The sequence below is a fragment of the Peromyscus eremicus genome, chromosome 16_21 (assembly GCF_949786415.1).
Source record: "Peromyscus eremicus chromosome 16_21, PerEre_H2_v1, whole genome shotgun sequence".
In the NCBI taxonomy this organism is placed as follows: Eukaryota; Metazoa; Chordata; class Mammalia; order Rodentia; family Cricetidae; genus Peromyscus; species Peromyscus eremicus.
In genome coordinates, this window is record NC_081432.1 from 32942545 (window position 1) to 32958023 (window position 15479).

The 15479-nt window shown below is 41.5% G+C and overlaps 1 protein-coding gene across 2 annotated transcripts in view; it reads right to left on the minus strand.

The window, feature by feature from the left end:
• Il1r1 (interleukin 1 receptor type 1) overlaps positions 1-15479 on the minus strand; it is a 36304-nt gene that overhangs the window by 2929 nt on the left and 17896 nt on the right. For both annotated transcript variants that reach the window (XM_059281970.1, XM_059281969.1), the window contains 7 exons: positions 11177-11411; positions 10878-11067; positions 9676-9844; positions 6792-6857; positions 3932-4043; positions 3027-3178; positions 1713-1856 (listed from right to left, as the gene is read on the minus strand). In XM_059281970.1, coding sequence (XP_059137953.1) covers positions 1713-1856; positions 3027-3178; positions 3932-4043; positions 6792-6857; positions 9676-9844; positions 10878-11067; positions 11177-11411 — 1068 coding nt within the window. The remainder of the gene's footprint in view (positions 1-1712; positions 1857-3026; positions 3179-3931; positions 4044-6791; positions 6858-9675; positions 9845-10877; positions 11068-11176; positions 11412-15479) is intronic.

Genomic DNA, 15479 nt, shown 5'->3' on the forward strand with positions numbered 1-15479 from the left:
TCCTCTTCAACTCCTCCTAGACCCCTCCTCTGAGCATTTCCCCTTCTTAACTTCATGTCCTTTACTTATAACCCACTGAACCTGATTAGTGCTTTTTGTACTGGCATCAGCCTAGAGCCATCTTCTGGGCATGAGAAGCCCACCAGGGGCCATAACATCACAGAAAACTGACTGTCCCCAGCAGCTAGCAGCTACAAATCGCTCCTCAGCTATGGGTAGGGTGGAGTGGATGGGGTAGGGTGGAGTGAGGTGAGATCCTCATCCCCCATGCTGAGATGCTGATTGGCTGGATCTTGTGCAGGCAGCCACAGCTTCTTTTCTAACATTAGCAACTTGCAAAGTGCTCCTATTGCCTTTGAACGTGCACATTTGACTTTACCTACAGAATATTGTTAGTTACACTTGAAAGCTTTTTACTTTTCTGCAACAAAAATTGCATGTTGAGATTTTTTTAACATCCACATCAGTTTTCATGAATATTCATTAACTCTAAAAAAATTATGAGTTTCATTGGGACATTTCCACAGATGTGCATAGGGTACCCAGATCACACTTACCCTCATGACCCTTTCTTTTCTCCCCTCCCTCACAGCACCATTTAAAATTCTTGTGTCTTATGTGCTTTTTTTTTTAATTTTTATTTTGCAATACAATTAAGTTCTACATATCAGCCACAGATTCCCTTGTTCTCCCCCCTCCCGCCCCCCTCACCTTCCCCCTAGCCCGCCCCCCATTCCAATCTCCTCCAGGGCAAAGCCTTCCCCACAGAATGAGATCAACCTGGTGGACTCAGTCCAGGTAGGTCCAGTCCCCTCCTCCCAGGCCGAGCCAAGGGACCCTGCATAGGCCCCAGGTTTCAAACAGCCAACTCATGCAATGAGCACAGGACCCGGTGCCACTGCCTGGATGCCTCCCAAACAGATCAGGCCAATCAACTGTCTCACCCATTCAGAGGGCCTGATCCAGTTGGTGACCCCTCAGCCATTGGTTCATATTTCATGTGTTTCCGTTTGTTTGGCTATTTGTCTCTGTGCTTTATCCGACCTTGGTCTCAACAATTCTCTCTCATATAAACCCTCCTCATTCTCGCTAATTGGACTCCCAGAGATCCACCTGGGGCCTAGTCATGGATCTCTGCATCCAGATCCCTCAGTAGTTGGATGAGGTTTCTAGCACGACAATTAGGGTGCTTATGTGCTTTCTATTTATTGTGTTTTACAACAAAATGGTCCTCACACAGCATTTAATGCTACCCTATATACTTTCAATACGACCATACCTTTATCACCCTTTCCTTACCCAATTCTCTAAACATCTCAAGCCTACATTCTACTTTCTGTATTCCTTCTGTATGATGCTGTGATATTAAAGAGAAAGAGAGACTCTTCCTAGAGTGTGGAAATTTCTTTCTTTCATTTGAATGTGGATCATGGATCCATAGGGCACATGCAGCACAGAACATGTCCTAACAGTGGATTCTGGGTAACTAATTTACAGACAGATGTTCTAAACACCTGTATATCATGCCAATATGGAAGCTAGGGTGGTAACTTAGAAATGGATGACATCAAGGCTTATCAGTTATGAAACTAAATAAGAATAAATGTTCTTCTTGTCTAAGCCAATATTATCATTAAAAGCCTTCAGTAAAAATACTATGAATCATCTTCGAACTGTCTAGAGGAAACATTTAATGGAATATAAAATTATACCTTTTGGGGGGAGGAAATCAGAGCAAGAATCCCTGTACCAAAGCACAATGTCAACCTTGAAGATTTTATAGATGAAAACACACCATACAATTGTAGCTGTTAAGATGACAAAGGTCCCAATGATGTAATTCTTGAAATCAGGGACTACAACAAAAAAAAAAGAGGAGAAAATTATTAGAGCCAAAGAGAATGAAAACTCCAGTCCCATGGCAATTTTAATATATTTACTGCAAAGAAAGCTTATTTGGGAACCACTGTGCACCCAGATTCATGTCTCTTCATTCCCTGTCATTATATCAATGGACACTAACGAGCTGGGCAATATAGCTTAAGTCCATAGAAAACAAAGGTGCATTCCTTTACATTTCCACCTAAAGCATAATGTACACTCCGAGAAAACCTGTTGGGGACCAGACAGAGTTCACTCTAGCACAACAGAAGAAGTCAAAGTCACCCAAAGCCTGAGTGACTCCCTGAAGGAGGGGAGTCTGTCAGGAAAAAACTAAAAAGGGAGGGTAGAAAGGAAGTGATGTTTCCCATTCCCACAGTCTTTTGGTCCCTCCTCATAATTCACCCAAAGAAGAGGAGTGTGGGGGAAAGGGAGGAGAGAAGCAGCAGGTAAAGAGGAAGGAGGGTGGAGCAGAACCCAGAAGAGGAAAGACAAAGAAAGTGCCTTTTTGCTGTCAAGACATGGGTAGCATCCAGAAAATATCTAAATACTCAATGGCTTTATCTGTTTTATTTATTGAAATTATGTTTGTACACATGCCCTGATTCTTAAGCCCTGTTTTAAATACTATGGAGTATTTAAACAATATTCACAATTATTTTCAGCACTGGTTTTTGACTATACCAATTCTTGAAAAACCAATGGCTTCAGACATGCTTCTTATAAACAGGACATTTAGGCTTTCCCTGTGTAACCATCTTGTTTGGTTATGTGCTTTAAAATATTCATGAGGTAATGAATACGAAGCAAATACTGGTAGTTACTAGTCCTGGGGAAAGAATAATTTGTAAGAGAAATGGTTGGCATGATTATGGACCTTTTAGTCAAAAAAACTTAAGAAGAGTTCCTGTGCCCGGAATACACGATGCCTCCAAAGCGACACCCAAACAGAGGCGGGGAGGTAGGCTGAGACCAGGCAATGGGGTGGGAAAGTTTCCTAACAGAACAGAGAATTCAGGCCAAGAAGCAAAAACGATAAGAAGTTGCAGCTGAAGAGGGATGAGGAATGTTCCAGGTGAAGGAAATTACATGGGAATCCACCAGGCTACGCAATATGTGAGGTTAAGTAAACGTTCGTTACTTACCTGGACATATTAATTTGACATGTGCTGACTCTTGAATATTTGAGTTCTTGACAAAACAGATAAATGGATACCGATAAAAGCGACTTTGGACTACTGAAATATTAAGTATTGTAATGAGCGTATACTTTCTTTTGGATGAAGGATGTTTCACGCTGTGAGAGAGAGAGAGAGAGAGAGAGAGAGAGAGAGAAATTAGAGTAGGTAAGATGCATCAATAAGGAACAATACCTATGGGCCCAGTTTATTGCTTTATTTGTAACATAAATTATAGCTCAAATAATCACCTCCGCCCAATCATGTGCAAATAGTCTATTGGCAAGATGAATCTGAAATTGTATAACCTCAAAGTCAGGAACACCCGGTAGCAAAGAATCAAGTTAAAATTATGAGCTTGCAAGGAAAAATACACACACACACACACACACACACACACACACACACACACACACACAGCCTTACATATTCTGGCCTCCATGGGTATATAGAATTGGGGCAGATGACCAAGAGCATGGCATAGAAGGGGTGGGAGGAGGAGTTAATAGAAACCCTGGAGATCTTTATCCAGCCCATCTCAATGGAGGTGAAGTGACAAATTCTTGATTCCTTCCATGTGTCTTTCCAAAGGACTTAACACACAGGAAGAGCACCTCATTGCAATGCTGTAGCAGCACAAATCGGAATGTAAGATAAGGGCTTTTAGCTGGTGTGGAGTTTGTCCAGTGATATGTATTTTTAACAACAACAAAATACAGGTTCTCACAATGTCATCTAGATTACTTAGCAAAGCTCAGAGTGGGCAGCATAGGGTAGGAATAGTCAACCACCAGCTAGCTTGCAGTATGAGATTCAAAACTAGAAACAGGTGTGGCACAGAATTTAAAACTGAAATTGACTGGCAAACTCACAGTTGGAAGTCTTCAGCTAGGACTGGATCATCAATTTCTGATCCATTCCACTTCCAGTAGACAAGATCCGATAACTGGCCTGTGACATTGCAGATGAGCTGTATTGTGGATCCTGAAAGGTATTTTTAGTCCAAAGACCAATTGGCCTTTATTACTATATTTATCTATAGTAATATATCTATATTTATATCTATATTTATAAATGGCTATTGAATAAACATTTTAAAGTATAGAAAAGCAAAATGAAAGAGGAAAATTTCCCTAATCCTCATCACCCAGAGAACACCATTGTTTGTTACTTTATATCTCTCCTCCATCTTGGTCTTTCTCTTCACACATCAGCAATAAGGTGGATGAGATCTTACTGTCTATTACTTCGTCATTGTGTGGCCTGGGAACTTCAGACTCATGTGGATCAGTCCTCATGTGGATATGAGACTACTTAATATTTCATAACATAACTATAAACTAACAATATTGTTATTGCCGGACAGAATTTCTGAAGTTGCATTGTTATGATTAATATTTAAGGAATGTTCTGCTTATATCCCTGTATTCATATATCTCCAAGTATTACCTGGAATGAAAACCTGGGGGTAGAATGTCCTTACAGTGTTGAGATTAAAACCCACAGACTTGTTGCATCTCCGGTCCTCCCACAAAGATAAGAGTTTCAAAGCCAAACTCCAATCAAGTGAGGCTGCACCAGACCACTCACCCTCCAGCAGCATCTGCAGCCATTATTTCACACAAACCCCCAGTACATAAGGGATAATCACTAAGCGTTGTTCACTGAGAGAAGAAAAATCAAACTCAGTTTTCACTTGATCTATTTTTCTTCCATGAGTGGTTCCAGAGCCGGGCTTAGAGTACCCTAGATGTATTCTTCATCACAGCCCAGCCCACCTACATTTTCTTCTTTAGAGTTCTTTATTTTGCATACATTCATGTTTTGCCTGCTTATATATCTGTGTGCCTGTGTGCCTGGTGCTCACAGAGGCCAGAAGAGGGTGTTGGATCCCCTGGAACTAGAGATCATTGTGAGCCACCATGCTGGGAACTGAACCCAGGTCCTCTGGAAGAGCAACCAGCACTCTTAACCACCGAGCCATCTCTGCAGCCCCTACACTTCTTGGACTATTGGTGAATTAACACATTTTTCGTACCTCAGTATTCACCAGACCTCACTGCTCCTCACATGTAGGATCCATTAATTAGCCTCTTTCTCAGAATAAGCTCACAGGAGTCTAGCTGTTCTTCATTAATCAAAGACACTCTTCACAGACATAAAAACTTCCCAGAAAACTTTCCAGGCTAGCTGTCTTTATTTTTGTTCATGAAAATTCTTTGACGTAGATCTTTTGTTTTTTCATGATCAAAATTTGTAAGAAGTACTTCTTCTTGTATCTATCTTCACTTTTTTCTGAAAATCCTCTCTACTACCAACCAAATCAGGACAGAATCGAGGTCCATATCTGGGATGTTTGCTGTGTTCATTTCCTTTTGTTCCTGACGCTATCTAGGAGGTAGTGCTCGATCTTCTGAGCTACCTTGAATAGAATGTTTTAATCCAAGTAGTTGATTTTAATTCCAGACCATTGGTTGATGTGAAGTTTCTTCTCTAATTTATGTTACCATTACTATAGGATAAGTTCTCATTTATTTTTTACTTCAGTAAAAATAAGTTTGTATACTTATACTCATCCTCCTTCCCAGTTTTGGGGTATGTGTCGGGGGGGGGGGGGGGGATGGAGCAGATGTATCTATGTATGCATGTTATGTGTACCTGTGTATACATGTGTTTGTGCATGTCAGGGTGCAGGTGTGTGTGTGTGTGTGTGTGTGTGTGTGTGTGTGTGTGTGTGTAAGGGTTCAGGTATATCTGTGTACACGTGTGTGTATGTATATAAGGGTTCAGATATATCTGTGTACACATGTGTGGAGGTAAGGGTTCAGGTATATCTGTGTACACATGTATGTGTGTAAGAGTTCAGGTATATCTGTGTATACATGTGTGTGGAGGGGTGTGTGTGTGTGTGTTTGTGTAAGGGTTCAGGTATATCTAAGTACACATGTGTGTGGAGTCTGAACAACAATCTTGCACATCCTTGGGAACAGTACCCATGTCCTTTGAGATGGGTTTCTCACTGGGCAGAGCTCCCCTATTATTCCAGACTGGCTGGCCACCCAGCATCCAGCGACAGGTCTGTACCTGTCGCTGCCTCCCCAGCACAGGGATTACAAATGTGCATGACCACACCCAGCTCTTTACGTGGATGCTGCACACTGGACTCAGGCCCTCTCAGGCTCTTTACTGACTGAGTCATCCCCATCTTCTTTTTGTTTTTGTTTTTGTAAGACAGAACCCATCTGTAGTCGAGGCTAACCTCAAGCTCGCCATCCTTCAGCACACACCACCACACCTAGCTAAACATGGCTCTCTCCCCAGGAGGAGTAAAAGATTGGTTCTATACATGACAGGAAGGGGTATTCAGTACTGGAGTGATCAAGATAAATCTTTATTCTGGATATTTTAAAAAACTGACTAATTTGGAAAATTACTTTTTTAACTATCGCCTGTGGCTACTGTTTACAGAGATAGTCAGACTCCACTGGAAAGCAAGGTAGGAAAATTGGATATGGCTAGATTTTTGACGTAAGAGGCAAAAACTTAAAAAATAAATTTAAGAAATGAATTCAAAACATTTTAAAAAATCATTTAAATATATTATTCGTGCCACTGTCCCTCGATAGGTGTACACGGTAGGTGGTTTATGCTGTGTGTGTTGTGAGGGTCGTGTTATCTTCATCTTGAATTCAGAATAATGGTTTCACCACATCCCGCCTGAAGCCTGCTTACCTGGGTCTGCCTCCATGGTCTCATTCCGTGGGCTCACTATCACAGGCCTGTCGCTCTTGCTCTCACCTGCAAGGAGAAAATCAACCCACAGAGCTCTTCAGCCTGTCACCAGACAGAATCCCGAGGGGTGCCAGCACTCAGCCAACACTGAACTGGATCTGGCCAGGCAGATCAAGTACAGCAGGAGACAGAGGGGACAGAAGAGGAAGAGAGCCTCCAGAAACCGGCAAGGTTGGACCACACACACCATACATACAGGTGGACCATACAGGTGTCCTCCAGTCTCCACACACATGCATACACAGGTACACCTGCACTCTTACATACATGTAAATACACACACACACACACACACACACACGCACGCACGCACGCACGCACGCACGCACATGTGCGCACTCGAAAAGAGAAGGAGAAATAAGTATAATTACATACATCTCTACTAAGAGAGTACACACATGAATAAGAAACACAGCACCTATGTGGACAGGACCCTGGGAGTTAGAGGGCTCCCCTCTCCCTGCCAAGCAGGAAAGGCAGTAGCTGGCCCAAAAGCACCTCCTTGAGCAGAGGGCCCAGTGCTGGACCTGATGTGCTGGGCTACTGTGGTACCAACCAAGTCAACAGCTACTGGCGCGTGACAAGCAACTTGGCATAATTTATTTAAATAGAAAAATTTCATAAAGTCTCTAAGAATGCATCTCTTACTTCCCTACACAATCGGTTCCCTGCACTGATCCGTGGCTGAGAAGGAAGAATTAGAAACAGGCTAGAATGCCAGCAATCCTCCATCAGCACGTAAACAAAGAATGCACAGGAAGACAGGAGGTTGGATTTCATATTTCCTATAGGTAGGGCAGTACATGTTTAATAAACGGCCACTGAAAGTTAGATATAGCTGATGCTCGTAGGGCCAAGAAAGGGATACATTTTTATTCAATGAAATTAGTCTTTGAAAAAAAAATGACTCTAGATTGGGAAAATGTTATGTGTGTATGTTTGGTCCTATTCTGGGTTTGCCTGGGATAGTTGCAACTGTGTCTCAGCATAATTACTCAAAGCTGATCCTCATCCCTCCTCCCCACCAAAAAAAAGTCCTGGTTAGGTTAGCTTCTTATTACTGAAAGCTACCATTTACAGAAAGGTCAAATAGTCTGCCCACTCCCAGGCAACCTGTGAAAGTGCAATAGTTTTTAATACGACATACGGATCCGACAAGATTGGGAGCCCTGGAAACATTAAGAGCAGTCATTATGCACCTGTTTCATAGCAAGGCCTGCTTTGCATCAGGTACATGACCACAAGCTGAGCCTACCTTCTCTCTAATCTTCTTAAAGCCTTACAGGCCACACTATCTTCTTATAGAAGAGGAAACATTCTCAGAGATCAAGAGACTGAGCTAACAAAAAAGTGCATTCTGGACACCTAACATCTCCAAACTTACGGGGATCTACCCCATTCACGCCAGTGACTGTTCTACCGTACTTCCGGGTTTGTCTCTTGCAGAACTGGGAGTAGAACCTAAAGCTTCACATATGCTATGCAAACGCCCCACCACTGAGCTTTTCCCCCAATGTCAGTGACTCCTGTTGAGTCAGACTCCCCCAGGGCAGGCTCTCAAGTGGTCACATATACCTGTTCAGGAGAGTCCTAGAGCTCTCAGGAGGAATTACTTTCTATGATATCTAAGACTTTTTCCCAGACCCGTCGGAAAGCATAACTCATAACATGTTGGCCTAGCTAGCACTGCATCTGAAGCGGGAATGAAGGATATTCATGTAATGTTTACTAAGAAAAATGAAATTAAAACCATAGGATGCTGTGTCGAGGTTTGAAGATGAAATGTCCCCCACGGGCTCATGTGTCTGAAAACTTGGTCTCCAACTGGTACTGATATTCGGGAAGGTTCTAGAAGATGAGGCAAATCTTGAGAAAGGACATCACTGGGAGTGGGTCTTCAGGTTTTATAGCCTGACCCACTTACGGTTCTCTCTGTAACTCAATTTGCTAAATGGTCTTTTTAATAATAATAATAATAATAATAATAATAATAATAATAAAAACCTGGAGCCAGATGTTGGGGTAAAATGCTGAAAGATCAGAGAGACAAAGGAACAAGCCACAGCTACTTCTCACCTCGCCAGCTCCGCAAATCCTCTGACTGAATGTCTCTGAGTCCTCAGCCGAAAGAGGTCCAGCTGAAGAGGCTTCCGTCAAAAAGGGCTCTAGTTCCTGTCTCCTTACACCTTATACACCTTTCACCGCCCAGACATATTACTTCCTTCCTAGTGCTAGGATTAAAGCCATGTGATTCCCAAGTACTGGGATTAAAGGTGTATGCCACCACTACCTGGCTCTGTTTCTCTCCAAGACTGAGTCAATCTCATGTAATCCAAGGTGGCTTTGAACTCACAGAGATCCAAATGGATCCCTGCCTCCCGAGTGCTAGGATGAAAGGTGTGTGCCACCACTGCCTGGCATCTATGTTTAATCTAGTGGCTTGTTCTGTTCTCTGATCTTCAGGCAAATTTTATTAGGGTACACAATATCTCTCTCTCTCTCTCTCTCTCTCTCTCTCTCTCTCTCTCTCTCTCTCTCTCTCCTCCCAGTGTGCACACGAAATATCATTCTGCTTCCTAACTGCTGGGCTAGCCTCATGCTCCAGGTACCATGCCTTCCCCACCATGACCAGCCTGTATTCTCCATGGAACCGCAAGCCAAAACAAACCCTTTCTTCCCTAACTTGGTTTTTGTGACTAATCAGTCTTGTGAGTCACTGGCTGGTTCTTCTATTTAGTTCCTTTGTGAACAATGAAGTAATACCAAAATGAAGGTCTTGAGGCTGTCCCACATGCAAACTCCCGGGGTCAGAGCTACAACTCACCTATTGTGACAAACTGTATCACTCGGGTGACTGGATATTGCTTCCCCAGGTACGTGTAGGACACATGGCAAGTATAGTTCCCTCCATGCTCTTTAGTCACATTCCTCACCATCAGTTTATTTTTGCTTCCAATGAAGTTTATGTTGTCAAGAAGCAGTGGTTCACAATTCTAGACAAGAAGACAGAAACAGAAGCATTGGAAAAGTCGGTAACTCACTGTGTAACCAGAACAGGAGCCCCAGTTTTTCACCTCAGCAAATTCCTAACTGAAAAAAAAAATGACTGTTGGGGTTTTTTTAGGGGGGCGGGGGGGAGCAGGGAGGTAGGGAAGAAGGATAATTGCATTTCAAAACTCAAGACCAGAGGTTTATGCTATAAAGACAAGTGAGGACAAATTGATTTCACAGAAGACACAACTGAAGCAATAATGTTGACATTTGTCAACACCATGATCCATTCCTGTGCTGATATTATTTATTTTGTGTTCTTTAATTTCTAAAAGATGATGTTCCTGTAAATGTTCCACCAGACCACCTAAATTGAAGGCACCAAAATATGCTGTGTCCCTCCCTAATATTTAAATAGCTACAGACACAATCATGTTATATGTGAAGCACTGAACTCCTCATTAGGCTTCTAGGATTTATTTTTGCTTTATCTTTAATTATGAGTATGTGTGTGTGCCATTATGGGTTTGTGCACATGAGTGCAAGTGCCCATGTAGGCCAGAAGGGGGCGTCAGAGTCCCTGGAGCTGTAGTTACAGGCAATTGGGAACCTTCTTTGTGGATGCTGAGACACAAACTCCAGTCCTCTGCAAGAGCAATTTGCTCTCTTAATCACTGAGCCATCCCTGTAGCCCCAGCACATAAATGTTTTTAATAAAACACAAAATAATATCTGCTATAAAAAGCTATCTCTTAAATGGCTTAAATATCTAATCCATCTTCTCAAACATGTTTGATTTCTATTACTTTCCCTGAAACTATGTCTTACTAAGTTAGGTAGAGACAACCGTAAGGTTTTACAGAAGTTGTAAGAATCAACAAACACAGGCTTAACTTTTTTCCTTTTTGTTCTCTTTGGAGTTGCACCACTACAGAACAAACTGTAAATAAACTGCCAAAGATTTTTGTGGATCTTTTTTACTGTTCGATCCAGAAAACTGTGTAAAAGTAAAGTATCATACTTAAAACGAATTACCTTATACCACTGAACTTTGGGCAACTCATTCTTTTCATCTTTAAAAAAATCCAAGTAAGGGCACACAAGACTTCCATCCCCTGCAATGTGGAGACGCTGGGGGAAGGTGGCTTGTGTGTTATAACACAGGCCAGGCTCATTCTCCAAAACCTCCACATTTATTTTAGTTTTGAGGCAGTGAGTTGAGTTTCTAAAATAAAATAAAATATCGAAATTATCATTAGTAAAGTGATTTTTCTATCCTTAGCTATCATAGAAGCTTTGGACATATGTCTGTGATGAATTGATTCCTTCCTTACCTTAATATACAATAGTAATGTCCCGAGTCCTCAATCTTGGCAGGAACAAACCAAAGCCGTTTATTTCGCTGATGAATCCTGGAGTCCTGGTCCACTGATATGGGTGTCTTGCTGTCATTTTTATACCAGATTATGGTGTCATGCTTTTCATTCGGAGTAAGAGGACAATCACGAATATCAATTTCATTTACAGATGAAAATAAAATGATCTGATTTGGATATTCTTTACATTCATCTTTAAAAGAGAGAAAGGGGGAGTCATTTCCATTAGAAAAACTTCCAGTGTTTCTAAATGTAATGTCAGCATTTGAACTCATTGGTTAGCTACAGTTTACAGCTGTGTGGTGAAGAACGAAGTCTTCAGGGTTTGAACTCTTTACACTCAGTTCCAGCCCTGCCACATGTCCCCTGGTGGACTGTACTCTGGGCAGGTTACTTATCCCCTCTTACTTTCCACTTATTCATCTAAAGGTGGGAATAATGGAGGAGAAACATTCGCTTCTGAGCAGTGGAGAATAGTAAAGACTGAAAATACCCTCCCACTTGACCAGCTAACACATGGACAAGCATAGGAAATAACACTGTTCAAGGCATGACATAATACTATCTCCTATTTACTCAAGATGCTGAAAGAGACATAAGACAGGGAACAGAGACATAAGACAACAAAGAAAAAAACTTCTAGTAATAAAATCAGGCACTGTCAAGTTGAAAATATACTGGGGAAAAAAATTAAGAAAACCTTAAGTCACAACATTAGAAAGCATCCAAGATTAAGCAAAGGGAGAGGGGAAAGGTGAGCAAGCAGGGCATCAGATAGCTTAGGGCAACTGGAAAACGTCTAATATGAATTGCTTCATGAGTGGAGAACACAGAAAACATACTTTAAATACAGGCTGAAATTTCTTAAGATTTGATAAAATGATTCTGGGCCCCAAAGACACAATGAACTCTAAAAAAAAAGGAAAGACGGCTGGAAAGATGGCTTAGAGGTTAAGAGCACTGGCTGTTCTTTCAGAGGTCCTAAGTTCAATTTCTAGCAACCACATGGTGGCTCACAACCATCTCTAATGGGATCTGACGCCCTCTTCTGGCCTGCAGATGTACATGCAGCTAGAGCACTCATATACATAAAACACATAAGTAAATAAATGTTTGAGCTAGGTGGTAGTGATACATGCCTTTAATCCCAGCATTCAGGAAGCAGAGACAGGTGGATCTGAGTTCGAGGCCAGCCTGGTCTACAGAGTGAGTTCCAGGACAGTCAAGGCTACACAGGGAAACCTTGTCTGTCCCAAAACAAACAACAAACAACAAAAAAGATGAAGAAAATCACACTACCTGCCAAGTAATCAGATTAGCACCAGTGACCAAAAGAAAATCTTACATAGCCAGAGAGCCTTTTTTTTTTTAAAAAAAAAAAAAAAGTTACAGCTATTACAATAAAAACAAAAGGGTTACAACCTTCCTTCTAGAGAAGAAAAATAGTATCCACCTGCAATTCCAGTAAAATATCTTTTAAAGTTACAAAAAAGGTTTGAAAAGCTCTAAAAAGCAATCATCAGAAGACCTGTACTCTCAAGAAATAGTCAAAGATGTACTTCACAAAGAAGAAAATAATATCAAATAAAAATGCTATGGTAAATATTTTATTCCTATTTGAAACTGTATAGTTTCAGGTGCTTAACACATGAGTTTATGGGGTAAATTTAATCTTCAAACATTCAAGCCCCAGCCCTCAAAGGATCACGACTGGCTACAGTGCAAACTGCTTTTAGCCCATCTCTAAGAATCCACAAGAATTAAAGAACTCTTTAAAGTTCAAACACTGCTCAGAACTAGGTTCCATCTCTTACTTACAAGCACCTGCACAATCACAGAGTTACATCACTCACCATGGGCTCGGCCCTCACACATCAAGTACTCACTAGGAAGATGTACCACAGGCTAAGCTTCACCCTCTGACCTCTTGTGGCTGCGTCCAGGGCTTCCAACTTGTTACAGTGCCCCGACTCTCGGGATTTCTTTTAAAATCTGAGTGTCCCCTAACTCTTATATTTTTAAAATATCATAAAGATAGCAGTGTGTGAGGACACCAAGCCCTGCTGCTAGCTTTAATGTTAGCTCCACCTCCTCCTTCGAGGATGGCTCTAGTCGCCTCTGAGTGATTCAAGTAGTAGAAATAGTTCCTTTTCCCTAGGCAGCCCTTCCTGGTGAGATGGGTGCCCCACAGGCTCTCTCTTCTCCGTGGAAGGTTGTTTAAATGAGTTTATGCTTTTGTTACCTTGAGACTACTATGTAAAATATTTAATTTCTTTTCAAAGGCACCAATATCTTCAGAAACCACATCCTCTTAGCTTCAACTTTACTCTGGCTTTTCTGACCAAATGGCAAGGTTTTAACTCTTACTCTGCTCTGAGATCCTGAATCTCACTATAAACCTGACTAAACACAGCCAGGAATAACCACACTATAGTCTGAATGCTGGGCTGTTTTGAAATTAACCTCTATAATTCATTAAGTCAATCACCTTTAAACTCAGCACATACATAGTTTGCAGACACAGACAACATTAGACAAGTTCTTTGTTAGAAGGTGGTATAAATGGCCTCTGAATCAACTGAGTACATTCTTACTGTCCACAGTCCTACTGGCATTCTGTTCAGAGCTACCACTAAAACCATGCATGAAGCTCTGATTACAAAATCCCAGAGTGTCCTAACTGACCTCTCTGTAAATTATTCATCCATAAAAGCAGGAAAAGGACTAGATTTTTTTTTTTCTAAATCAAAGGCTTCTAACATGTAGAGAAGCATTCATTAGAAAGAGGAGGAAGGCTGGGTGGTGGTGGTGCACGCCTTTAATCCCAGCACTTGGGAGGCAGAGGCAGGCAGATCTCCATGAGTTCGAGGCCAGCGTGGGCTACAGAGCGAGTTCCAGGAAAGGCACAAAGCTACACAGAGAAACGCTGTCTCAAAAAGAAAAAAAAAAGAAAAAAAGAAAAGAAAAAAGAAAGAAGAGGAAAAAGAGGGGAAGGAACAGCTTCATGAATTAGCTACCACCCCCTCCCCTCAGATCCCTAATATGAAAACCAGGACCTGTGCATACATAGTAGCTCTGAAAACCGAAGCCTTGCAAGAGCGGAGCAGGTCTGGAGTTTCTCAAATGTCTCAGGTCATTGACCTGACCCAGAGATCCTCAGCAAGATTCCTATCCCCGAGGTATTTGGTGAATAGAATCGGTGTCGACTATTTAATAAGGCAGCAACTATTTAATAAAAGCTACAACATAGGCTAGAACACAAGAGCCATAGCCTAAAAGGGAGATCGGAATGTTCTGGCATTTTCCTGCAGAATGAGAAGCATATATATGTATGCATAGCTGTCCAACAGGTCCAGAAAAAGTTTCAGACTCACACCTGAATAACTCTGGGGTCATATACAGGCAGGAAGTGAAGGCTAAGGTGAGCTGTAAACACCCTATGCTGTCCCTCAGCAAAGGGTAGAGAATATATAGACCACAGATCATCCGATCATTAGCCAATCACTAAATTTAATGACTTCAGGGGCCATACAATACAGACTTTTTTTTTTACAAGGCTGGTTCAGAAAATCCATCAAACAAATGAACACAAACAGCAACTATTTTTAAAAATGTAAAAACTGGTAACAATGGACTGGAACAATAGCTCACTGGTGAAGAGAGCTTACTATCCTATCAGAGAGCCAGAGTTCAGATCCCAGCACCAACACCAGACATCATAAATGCCTGTGACTCCAGCTCCAAGGGATCCAGCATTCCCTTATGGACTCCATGGGCATCTGTGCATGTGTACACACACACAAACACACACACACACACACACACACACACACACACACACACACACACACACACGGAGGCAGAAAGAATTAATCTCTTTTTTAAAAAAACTCAGTCATAACAACAAGCTATAGGTACATATAACAGAGACATTTGATTTCCAGAAATATACATTACGCTATCAAAAATGTCCAATTTCCAAAAAAGAAATGGGAAAGTAGCATCCATTCACAGGGTGAACAAAGCTTCCAATGGAAACTGTTTCAGGGGAGTGGGGATGTAATATTTAGTCTACAAAGACTCCCAATATCTTTAAAAATATATATACAACACTACTGAAAACCCATTTCTAAAATATAAAAAAGAACTATATGACAGCAATGTCTTACCAAGGAGAATATTAATTAATTAATTAATTAAGAAGAGGAAGAGGAGAGGGAGGAGGAGGAGGGGGAGGAGGAGAAAAAGAGGAGGGAGAAGG